At 39.5% G+C, this 13,050-nt stretch overlaps 1 protein-coding gene across 1 annotated transcript; it reads left to right on the top strand.

The window, feature by feature from the left end:
* The first annotated feature begins 912 nt into the window (after positions 1 to 912).
* LOC106822662 (vomeronasal type-1 receptor 4-like) lies at positions 913 to 9,401 on the top strand. Its single transcript, XM_070499561.1, has one exon. It carries the CDS (start codon positions 6,670 to 6,672, stop codon positions 7,609 to 7,611), a length of 942 nt encoding a protein of 313 aa, XP_070355662.1. The 5' UTR covers positions 913 to 6,669; the 3' UTR covers positions 7,612 to 9,401.
* The last annotated feature ends 3,649 nt before the right edge of the window (positions 9,402 to 13,050 follow it).

The raw sequence follows: 13,050 nt of genomic DNA, 5'->3' as shown, positions 1-13,050 counted from the left end.
AGCAGGGACTCAAACAGATATCTGCACACCAATTTTCATAGTAGCAATATTCACAGAAGCCAAAAGATAAAAAACAACCCAAATGTCCACAAGCAGATGAATGGATAAACAAAATGTTGTATATATATATATACATTGGAATATTATTCAGACTTTAAAAGGAAAGACATTCTGAAACAGGCTACATGGATGAATCTTGAAGACATTGTTCTAAGTTAAATAAACCAAAAACAAAAGGGCAAATATGGTATGATTCCACTTAGGTGAGGTGCCTAGAATAGTTAAATTCATAAAGACAGAAAGTTGCAGAGTGATTACCGGGGGCTAGAGGAAGGGTGGAGCGGGGAGTTAGTGTTTAATGGGCGCAGAGTTTCAGTTGGGGATGAAGAAAAAGTTCCGCACGTGGACAGTGATAATAGTTGAACAACACTGTGAATGTACTTGATGCCACTGCATTGTACATTTAAAAATGGTTATACTGGTAAATTCCATGTTATCTATATTTTACCACAATAAAAAAGAGAAAATGGACTTTTGCCTGTAGCCATGATGGAAAAACAGAAAGCAGATTTACCTTCTTGCTTGAAACAACAAATACAAAGGGAAACAGCACATGCAACATTGGTAGTCAAGAAACTGTACATCAGGAAATATAAGAAAATGATCCTTGATATCACTGAAGAATTTAATTTAATGGATGCAGAGTTTCAGTTGGGGATGACAAAAAATTCTGCAGATGGATAATGATAACAGTGGAACAAAAATTCCACACTGTGAGGAATTCATCCCAGCATATACCACCTTTTAGTTTAATGAAATATTAGCAAACAGAAGATAGTAATAGACTAATAATAAACACAGAGTTTCATGATACGGAATATATAGCTCCTAAATAGTCACACATAATAAAGATCAAAACATCAGCAGTGGCTTTGGAAATGAATAAGAAAATAGTGGACTACTCAATATTCATGGCTAGAAACAAATTTAATCATATCCCTCTTTATTTATTTACCTATTTATCTCTGTTTTACATGAATAAATACTAGATCCTCTACTAAAGATGTCAATTTCATCTTGCTGTTTTATTTTCTTAAAAATATTATTATATTTTGCAATTAACACTGCAAAGCCTGGAAGGGGATGTCCTGCCAGCTCTTTCCATCACAGAGTACCAGGTCCAGTAAACAGTCTGTCCTATCAGACCTACCATGGTCACATCCTATACCTGGTCTCCTCAGAAAAGGTTGTGACATGTTGTACACTATAAATCTTTCCTGCGGACATTTACTCGTATTTTCAATTTAAGAAGTTTTCAGGGTGATTTGATATGTCAGTTTTTGCCTCATGATCTCAAATTAGAATCTATCCATGATCAAGTTGTGAGTTGCCTGTAAATGAGTGAATTAATGAATGGGAGAAGTAGTTAGGGTTCTATAAATGAGTCAAAGATAGCCCCTGTGGGTCCCTTCTTCTTTCCTTCTCCACAATAGGATGGGAATGTTAGCCCAAAGCCCACTGGCACAAAACTCAAATTCTTCCACATTCCACTGCTTTAAATGTAGCCCAAATAAACATATTTTTAGCCATTTCAAGCTCTTTTACATACACTCAAAACCACACCCAACATCTGCTAAGCATGGGTAAGACAAACCCTGTAGCTATAATAAACCCCAAACTGCACCTGCACTTAAGAGCTCTCTAATTCAGAGGCTCTTTACCATGCTTCTGATCAGCATCACCTAGCCATTATGATTTCTAATTTCCTCTTCTTCCATGGGATGTCCATTATGCTATTCCCCTTCTGGGAGATGGCCTTGAGACACTGTAGAAGGTCTCTTGCTGGGAGGGACTCTCTTTCTCATGCAACCCTGTCCCAGAACTTGTTGTGTGTTCCTGCCTTTCTTGATCAACTCCCAAAGCCTAAGAATTATCACAATTAATGGCCTCCAAATAGCCCCAGTGACTCTTACCCTTCCATCCTCCATCCATCCCTACCTCTTCCGTTATCTCCTTTTGTGACATTCATCTGCCACTCTTGTCACCTTTAATCATTCCCGAGACCTTCACATGCCACTCCACATCCCTCTGATACTTCTAGACTTCTATATTGGCACCCATCTCCATCCCATGCCCTTTTTGACCTCAGTTCCTCCATGTCACCTATGACCCTGAGAACTGCAGAACTTCTAGAATGTAACGCCTCCGTGAAAACTTCTGCACTAAGACATGACCAAATTCTAGAATAGCTTCTAGCAGTATAAGGCCATGTTCCCCACAATTAAATGCCTCCCTGGAAAAGCTCAATGCTGCCAGAATAATTTTATGTTTATTCTAGCCAACACCTGATGATAGGCCCCTGATCTCCCCTTAGAGCATTTACTAAAAATTGCTTACAAATGTGAATATGTATCTTTTACAACTCAGGAATGTCTTCCTCCAGGAAGAATAGGGCCTCTGTCTCTCAGTCTCTGTGGGAGGACAGAATCCCAATTTTACCAATGCTCAGCTAGTAACCATGGGACTTAATTGCATTTACAATGACCAACCTTTGTAACGTTTCACTTCTCTGACTTGACCAAGCCCCCACTCATCCCCCTCCCTCATTCTCCTTTTAAAACAGCCAATCACTTTTGCACAAATCAGACTGGAGCTGAGCTCTGTCCTCTACTATTCACATTACCAAATAAAATCTGCTTTCACCACTTTAATGTCTGGCCGTGTTGTTTGACATCTCCATTCCAGGGATGTTGGCCAAACCTTCTTTCCTGCCATTGCCCCAGCACCCATCATCCTCTGGGTCCTCCTTCATGATCATCTGAATTCCCAACCATTGGGTTTCCCCCACTTTCCACAACCACCATGATTATCCCAACCCTATAATCCTGCCCTTTTCCCCCAGGACCTTCAGCCCATTCATGTTCACTATCTTTCCTAACTCCCTAAATAGCTTTGCTCCCATTTTGCCTCCTGGTGCCCATTATTCCTCCAGCACCTGCTCCTCTTCTTACCCTCCATCTCAGCCTTGGACCACCACATACCTCACCCATTATCCTCCTCCAACTCCCCTCCTCTTCAACTCCTTATAGACATTAAATTTCCTGGGCTTTTAATCCCTTCCTGCTCTGCATTCACCTTAGTCCATTATTTCACCATACCCATAATCCCCTTTGTGTCCATGATGCCCTACACCCCTAACACCTGCAGTATCCAATATCTCCTGTAGCCTTAACTTCCTTACACACAGGATCACCTTGTACCCTTAAACTCACCAGTGCACCTTAATCCCTCTGCGAGATTAACCAATTTGTAACTTGAACGCTCTGTCCTCTTTCCCATTTCACATTTCCAGGCTCTCTGCATCCCTGAATTCTCCCTAGGCTACCCTTTCTTGTACTCTCATTCTTTTCCTGCTCTATCTACACACCTGTGCACTGTCACTCCCCCAATACTCTGTTTTGCTCTGTCTTAAACAAAAGTGGTGATGCTCATATCACTGTTTACATTTTGGACATTGTAATACCATCCTCATGAGTTAGTACAGAGTTGAAAGGATTATAAGAGGTGAATTGATAAAAGAGGTCTAGAAGTGCCACGATTTCATTCATATATGATCACAATATCAAGACAAGCACACATATACTGTGTGAGTTTGATTTTTTGAATGAAATTGAGACTGTGTGAGTTTGCATGTGTCTGCATCATACTGAGTGTGTATTAATGTGAGTGTGTATTTCTATACTATAAGTCTATGGATGAGTGTTTGTGGTGGATGTGTATGTAAGGATGCACGTGCATAATTATGCGTGTATCTGACTGCATATCTATTTGAGTGTGCATGCATATGTGTTTGCATCTGTGTGTAGGTGTGTCATTGTGTGTTTGTTGGGTTGATGGGTGGGTATATTAGGAGCTCTCCACCATTATGGATATTAGGAGCTCTAATATCTGACTTGGATATTGAGAGACAATGGAGAATGGATCCAGATCAAATGTGGATTTCTTTGTAAGAACACCAGACATTTGATTTGAATTAACCTTTTATATTTCTTGATTAATTACAAAAGTCATCAGTGTTCATTACTGAAAATTCAGGAAAAACAAGTGTAGGGGACTAAGGGAAACCATTCAATACTCTTGAACTGAGTAAGTAGCATTCATTGGCTTATCTGATATTTAAAGTAATGACCTTTGAAAGCATCACATCCCAGTACTTTCATTAGTGCAAGTCTTATAAACGTCTCCCTTTCTATGGTTATTGTTCTGTTCAGACCTCCCATCACCACTGAGTGCTCAATATCAGTAAAATATATTTTTCTACAGTTTCCACATCATTTAGACTTCCAAATTAGTTGTCTATGATTCTTGACTTCATGTTCTTCTGTTTACTGTATCTTTGAAAATCCTTCTCAGTTACTTTGTTTCTGTTTCTTCATTCACAATTTAACTTATGGCATGGCTTAGTGTTATGAAGTTTAGGAAAGAATCACCTTAGTGGGGAAGGATCACTCAGGGAAGCAGAGCATCCAGTAACACACATGTGCTTGGTTGCCTGTCCTTCATGAGTCACACTTCAGCATTTTCTGCTCCTCCATGTGAGACCCTGTCTGATCCCCAAATCTTGAAAAAGTTAAGTCTTTCCCAATACGTAAACGGTCTCTTTGGGAATGCTAATTAGAAACTTTTAATTGGCTTTAGTAATTAGCAACTGGGAAAAAGTTTTCCAGAAATGTTCTCAGCTGCCCAAGCCCATCCTGTCAATGCCACTACAGATGACATAATAATTGAACTTCTATGGGGAGGTGAGCTCACACAATCACAAACCCATATCTGAGGGTCTGGCTCCCTCCCTCTCACACACGTATGGAAGGTAATGATCTTCACACTGAGCTCACTGTCCAGACAGAAGGATGGAGACTGGTGAGTATTTTCTACTTCAGTCTGAGAGGCAGAGTCTGTAAGGGAAGCAGGCATTTCAGAAATCTGAGTTAGTGATCATACTGGAAACTGGGATGCTTTGGGGACTGAAGCTAATCCAGTGTGAAAACCGCACAGGAAGAAGAAATCATTCCTGAGGCATGAGCTGAACTACTAAAGAGAAACATGGGTCCTAGACATCCTAACCACTCTCCAAGGGCTTCATATGTAATTTGATGTAACCCTCACTGAGAGCGATTGCTGATGTTTAACACAAATGATTAGAAAATCTGATTTTGAAGGTGCTGGAGGACTGTAGTTCTGAAATCAATTGCCCTCAGCCTACATTACAGGACCCATAGACAAAGTTGCTAGAATTGCTAGGGGTGCACTGTAATCTTTCCATGCTTGAAATAAAGAGTAGGGTGAATCCACAGGAATCATCTAATCCAATGATGAAACAGTGTACTTGAACGGAAATTGCTGGAATAGAAATGTTTTCTCTCTTGGAATATGAAGTGTTTAATGGAGACAGGAATGGTATCTCTACTGAAAACATCCTTTGTCACTGTTTGTAAGATAGTTTCCTTCTTTAAGTTAGGGAAGCAGCATTTAAGGAAAAGGCGGCTGTAATTCTACGATTCAGACAGACATTGTCAGACTCAAATGCATCTTGTGATTTATTCTCAGGTTTAAAAATATTCTAATATAAATCCAAAAATCTAAAATTTAAATTTATAAAATGTGCAAAACTTCGCCCCTTACATCTATTTTGTATGTGTGTCTTACATAGGAATATTTTTCACAAACCTTACCTCACTGCTAGTAGTTTTCCTTAAGTCAGATGTGAATGAATAGATATTATATGATCTGAAACTAGTAATAATTCAGTTGCTAGCCCTAAATGATATTATACTGTATTAGTGTTGCATGTTCCATAGTTTAGGGCAGGACTTGAGCTTGTTCAATTATTTCTGTAATAGTTGCTATGGTACTTTTCTTCCTGGCATCAAGGCAAAGACATCCTTCTGTTGCCATCCTAATATTGAGCAATTCTTGAATTCATTAAATCCAACTTGGTTATGGGGCGGGATTCTCCAGTATCATACTGCGATCAGCGCATCTACATTTCTCTAAGATCTCTAATCTTTACTCAAGGCTGATATTGTCCCATAGAATAAATCTTTGCACATAAATTGAAACTCGAAACAACCAAAATTGAAAAATAATATACCAGCAATGTAAGTTAAAATGACAAGGTCTAAAAACAAAACTAAATATATAACTAAATTATTCAAAGAATAGGGCTAACTTAGCTAGCATAGCATAATGTTATATAGCATGATGGTTAAATGCTGTCTTTGCAACCAGCACAGCCAGGTTAATTTCCTATTTTGCCCCTAAACAAACTGTGAATTTAAACAAACACTTAACCTCTCTGTGCCTATGTTCTCCTCGTCTTTACAATAAAAGTAATTGCAATGCCTGTGTCATAGATTTATGAAAAGAAAAAAAAGTTACCTCATGTATGGCCTTCATAGAAACTGTCCATACATAGTAAGTGCTCTTAAAGCGTGCAACTCGTAAACTCATGATAATAAAGGAAAAAATTTAAATACTTTTTACAGGGAAACTAGTGGTAAATGGAGAGTATTAAATTTCAGTTGACATGATAAATGAAGCTGGTGCATCATATTCCCATGCAGGATGCTCTGGCTCTGAAGAAGATATCAGTCAGTGCAAGCCGGCAGAATGACATCCAAGGATGTGGCAATAGGAATGATCTTCTTAACGCAAAGTGTATTTGGAATCCTTGGGAATTTCTCTCTTCTTTACCATTATATCTTCCTTCACTCCACGGGGAGCAGATTAAGGTCCACAGATCTGATTATTAAGCACCTGATTGTAGCCAACTCTTTAGTCCTCCTCTCTAAAGGAGTCCCCCAGACAATGGCAGCTTTTGGTTTGAAAGATTTCTTCAATGATATCAGATGCAAACTTGTTTTCTATCTTCATAGAGTGGGTAGGGGTGTGTCCATTGGCAGCACCTGCCTCTTGAGTATCTTCCAGGCCATCATGATCAGCCCCAGATACTCTATATGGGCAGAACTTAAAGTGAAAGCTTCCAAGCACATTGGCTCCTGTATTTTCTCGTGCTGGATCCTGCATATGCTGGTAAATATAATTTTTCCTATGTATGTGACTGGCATATGGAACAAAACAAACATCACAATGAAAAAGGATTTGGGTGACTGTTCTGGGGTAAGTAATAACAAAATCACACTATCACTACATGCAGCATTGTTATCATTCCCTGATGTTTTCTGTTTGGGGCTCATGCTCTGGGCCAGTGCCAACATGATTTTAATCCTGTACAGACACAAGCAGAAGGTCCAACACATTCATAGGACTGACATCTCCCTCAGATCGTCCCCTGAGTCCAGAGCTACCCAGAGCATCCTTGTTCTGGTGAGCACCTTTGTATCATTTTACACTCTCTCCTCCATCTTCCAAGTCTGTATTACTCTTCTTAATAATCCCGGTCAGTTGTTAGTAAACATCACTGCCTTAATCAATGGATGCTTCCCAACCATCAGCCCCTTTGTTCTCATGCGTCACGGCTTCAGTGTATACAGGCTGTGCTTTGTCTGGATAAGGAATACAAAATCTCCTAATCTTATCACAAATATGTAAACTTACACTTTTGTACAATGCTCAGTTGTGCATTCATTCATCCTCAAAGTTGCAAGCACAATTGGTGAAACAGTCATATTACAGGAAAATGGTGAACAAGACAGACTGAAGTTCTGTCCAGTAATAAACCATAAATAGTAATAGTAATTGTAATAAAATGTTAATTATTATATACTTATATAACATTTTAATAATGTTTGTGGTGGAGTCATTCAGTGTCTATGAAATAATAAAGCAGTAAGTCCTGGTACAATCTGGATATCATATGAAAGTCTTCGAGTGTATAACTTTCAGTTTGATATAATAAATTTATCCAGAAATTAAGCATGGAATTTCTGGAAAAGTTCTAGGTAGAAGGAATGGCATATGAAATGGTCATTCAAGAAACTGAAGGAAAAATGTTCTCAGGGAATAATGAAGTAGTATGTGGTGAAGCTGAAGGGCAATCAGTTTCAGATAGTATATGTATTGGGGGCCAGCCATGAAATGTGTATGTTACATCTTTATACAGATGGCGGTCATTTGAAATATAATTATATGGAAGGAGATAAGCATATTTAAATTTTTCATGTATAAATGGCCAGATAAAACTAGAGTGGGACAAAAAAAGAGAGCGCAAAGCTGTTTGGGCTGAGTTTTTAAAAACATCAGGTGAGTTTTGACAATTTAAACAGACATGATGTCTGGGATAAAATGGCATGGGTTTTGGAATGGGTAGAAGATGGGTGTTTCTGGATAATGTGAAGATGCCCATTGGCCATGTTGGAAACAAAGAGCTTTGGGGGAGCACACTCAAGTCAATGACATGAGTAATTAAGTGGAGCTTTTCACTAAACTTGGAGCAGAAGAGGAACAGTCATTTAGAGGGGCGGAAGTCACAAATCCTTTTTGTTTATGTGCTCTTCGTAGCAGGTGGTTTTCCACAGGAGGAAATTAGTTATTTCTCAGGTAGAGGAAAAATTTAAAAACCGCTATCTCTGTATTTATAATAGGAAGCTGATGTAAAGAACTAAAGATTCAATAATTTGAAAAGCAAAATAATTCACTTCATATATTATATATTGATATATTAAACTTTGCAGCACAAGAGAAGCACATATTGTTAGCCCACAAGATACATTTAGAAATACTTACCGTATATTAGACCACAAATCAAGATGCAAAGAGCACGTATACTATAGCATATATGTGTGTCTACATTATGTCTATGTGTGTGGTGTGTTATTACTCAGATCATGTTTGTTACTCATCAAGTAATAGTACTGGAAAATTGTACCTTAATGAATGTGATAATAGTAATGCTTACCATAATTATAATAATGACAACCTACTTCAAATTTAAAGTCTATTATATGGTCAAGTGGGCTGTTTAATAGGTTAAAATGTGTATATTTCATTATTTTACTTTAATCCTAATGTTTTAACTATATCTCTTGAAAAAAATATCCAAGTAGGGGCGGGCCCGGTGGCACAGCGGTTACGTTTGCACATTCCACTTCAGCGGCCCGGGGTTCACCTGTTTGGATCCCAGGTGTGGACATGGCACCACTTGGCAAGCCATGCTGTGGTAGGCATCCCACATATAAAACAGAGGAAGATGGGCACGGATGTTAGCTCAGGGCCAGTCTTCCTCAGCAAAAAGAGGAGGATTGGCAGATGTTAGCTCAAGGCTAATCTTCCACACACACACAAAAATACAATTAAATAGAGTCAAACAATCTTAGACATTAATAAGAGCAATTACTCTACATATTTATGTTAAACATAGTAGTGGATATAGCTGGGATTATATTTACCAATTTATTGTATGTTCTTCATTAGTCGTCTATTTTCTGATTTTTTCTATCTTATGCGTTAATTTTTAATAATCTATATTTACCCCTTTACTTAGGAGGCTTTATACTTAGTATATCTTAGTTTTTAACCTAGAAATTATGGCATAGTTTTTTTTTAAAGGTATGCTTTTTTTGGTGAGGAAGATTGGCCCTGGGCTAACATCTGTTGCCAATCTTCCTTTTTTTTTTTTCTTCTCTCTCCAAAGCCCCAGTACATAGTTGTATATCCTAGCTGTAAGTCATTCAAGTTCTTCCATGTGGGATGCCACCACAGCATGGCCCGATGAGCGGTGTGTAGGTCCTCACCCAGGATCCAAACCATTGGACCCTGGGCCACTGAAGCAGAGCACAAGAACTTAGCCTCTCGGCCACGGGGCCGACGCCTATAGCATACTTTCAAACACAAATTACAGTATTATTTAACATCTTTAATGTCTCTGTTGAGAACATAAGGACATGAAAATATTAATCTACTTACCTTCTCCCTAACTTTTAAAGGTGGTGATAAGTATCAAAGACACACGTATAGGTCTTCAGTACCTAGAACAATGAAATATCGCAAACTAAATACGCCTCTGTCTATAGTTCACAATACAGAAATTTGTCAGCCCACAATTGCCTCCCTGTGCCCCTTCCAGTTACTACATCCAACGGTAAATAGTCTGACATCTAATAGGAGAGATCACTTTCACCTGTTTGGTGCTTTATATAAATGAATCCATACAGAATGAAATCTTCTGTTGGCTTTTTTTTCACTTTTCACTCCACATGTTGTTTGTGAACTGTTTATCATCACATGTTGTGAGTGATTTATTAACATTAGTTCCATTGTGTGAATTCTGACAATTTAACAGGATCCCATTCTGTGAATATCTAACAATAAATTTAATCAACCCACTCTTGATGCATACGTGGATTTTCAGTTTGGGGCTATATTATGAACAGTACTACTGCTATGTAAATTCTACAACTGATGTTTTGGTGACAAAGTACAAATTTCTGTTGTTATATGTGTAGTAGCAGATTTCATGGGGTCATATGCTTACTTCTTCTCAGCTTTGTAAATACTGCCAAGTACTTTTCAAAATGTACCAATTTTCCCAACCATCAGCATTTATATGAGGTTGCATATTCATCCATTCTTCAGGGTGGAGTGAAGGTAGAGTGTTCGTGAAACAAACTCCCCTGGCACTTGCCATTAGTAGATGGGTGAGGCTATAGCCCATTGGCCACTATCCTCCGATGTCAACGTTTTCACTATAGAGATGATGTGCTCTTTGTTGGAAAGTTAGAAACGCTGAGTCTCAACAGGCCTGTCTAGGACGTTCCCTCTGCGCCTAGGCAAGGCTGATGAAATATGACAAGTTCAGTCTTCTTTTCCATTTAAAGTTTATTTGATTTATGTGGGCAGATACTATACTAAATCATTCCACCAGTAAAGAAAAATAAACTCGTGTCTCTTTCAACCCCTCACACCAAAATTGAGGTCTGGCCCCTTAATAGACTTCTAGAGTATTGAAGACAATGTGAGTCTCTGTGCTTGACTGCCAACTAGTTTCTGGCAAAGGCAAGCAGCCTCCATCTAGAAGATGCCCTTGGGGTTTGGACTCAGGTTTGACACAACTAACAGGTGAACTGCTCTTGAAAAGCAGCGATTAGCTTGCTACTGAGCTTTTTTCAAAACTGGAGACTAATCCATGGAAGCCTTGCGACTGTCTGGTCTGATAGTCACATTTTGATACGAGGCAACTTGGCCTGCACCATCTTAGCTTTACAGGAATAAGTCGTATCCGGAGCCTAAAATAAAGCCCCTGGCGATATGATGCCCTCACTTATCCAGGAGTCCCCTAAATGCCTGGCCTTGGTTCAGGGATGGTTCAGCCAAACTGAAACCTAGTGGTGTCCACTGGGCCGAGTGGATGTTTAGCCTCAATGCTGAACACGAGGAAATGAAAGCAGATGTGGTTGCTTTACTCAGTGGTTCGAATCCAGGATCTTGCGGTATTGCCCGTGAGAAAGCTGTCTGACCTGCCACTTGGAATACTATAGACTGGCAGACTAAGGGCGACTATCTTTGGGTCTGCAAATTGCAGAAACAAACTTACAAAACTGTCCGGGTCACTCATTTAGAAGCCAGCGGTAAGGGCACGTTCATCGAAGAAACCAACTGTAATCATGCTGCTGATCAAGCCTGTTCAGACTATGATGGAATGCTCCACTCACGGTCCTTCTGAAGGTGACCGTTTGTCTCATGTTGGTGGAGTCCCTCACCTGTTTATCCCCAACTTTATAACAGTCCCTTTATCCTGCACCCTTCAGCTTTCCTTCATCTTTCATTCCCCATGAATTCTCTCCCATGTCAACCCCAGGCTGAACTGCAGCCCTGGGATTGCATCAGCTATGTTAGGAAAAGGATATGGGAAAGAAGGGGACAGGATGAATCAGCTTTGACTCAGCAGGTGTCATGTTACCTCACTTTTTCTTCTTCTTCTTTTTCAGGCAAACTCTCCAAGTTGGGAAAATAGGCCAGGTTACAGAGGGTGAAGGTAGGAGTACAGGGATGATGTGGGAGGCCCAGGAAGACTTTTTGGGGAGTAGACTCTTACATGATTAGACTGAGAATCTCCTGAATTAGGACGCAAAGTTACGTGGCCTATAATAGGAAGGCTAACAGACAGTGTTTCTATTTATGATTTCACAGGAAGGTCCCCCGTGAGCCTCAAAATATCCAACTGAGATTTGCAGAGCAGTTGCCATCTCAAAGGGGCAATCTGAGACCTACAATGGTTAAACAACTTGTCCAAACTCAGGACCCAGAAATTCTATCACCAAACCCAACTAATAATCCTCACACTACACCAGAACCAATCCTCATACCCAGCTTCTTGTCTCCCAATGTCTTCAAAAAGATCCCCATTGCTGCTTCTAGAAATGTCTGTGTCTGCATGTGTATTTCATTTCAGGGACTATAACATTCACCAGTACGTCCAGAAAATTCTCTTAGAAGCACTGTGGATGCCTGGACCCTGATAACAGAGCTTACGTGCAGGGAAATGATATATTAGAGAATTACAGAAAACTGGTCTTCCTGCATAAGGATGACTTCCCTCCATAACGCAGGACTTGTTCTCATGCATCTCTGCTTTTTCCATGGTGGGTCTCTCAAGAGCCTGTGTTTCAAATGACTGTTTCTGATCCCCATTCTTAAGGGAAAGACTGGAGCTTTTGTTGATTCAGAAATTAAAAAACCACAGCGGTCCTTCTGGACATCAGTCTTCCCCTTTCTTCAGACGATCTGCTCACTTCATGCAGGATTGGTGGACGTTCCAGAAGTAAATACCCACCAACCCATAATACAGCAAACACTTTAAACATCCAACTTTCTAGTTCTAACCCTGTGCTCTTGATTCAGGATGTCTTGGAAGTGGAGTAGATCCATATTATGTAGGATGTAGGAATCTGTATTTAAAATACCCTTTAAACGTTCAGAAGGAGGCAACGAGCAGACAGTTTTTTTTTTTTTTTTTAAAGATTTTATTTTTTCCTTTTTCTCCCCAAAGCCCCCCGGTACATAGTTGTGTATTCTTCGTTGTGGGTTCCTCTA

This window comes from Equus asinus, chromosome 26 (assembly GCF_041296235.1).
Source record: "Equus asinus isolate D_3611 breed Donkey chromosome 26, EquAss-T2T_v2, whole genome shotgun sequence".
In the NCBI taxonomy this organism is placed as follows: domain Eukaryota; kingdom Metazoa; phylum Chordata; class Mammalia; order Perissodactyla; family Equidae; genus Equus; species Equus asinus.
This window is presented reverse-complemented; position numbering and strand designations above follow the sequence as displayed.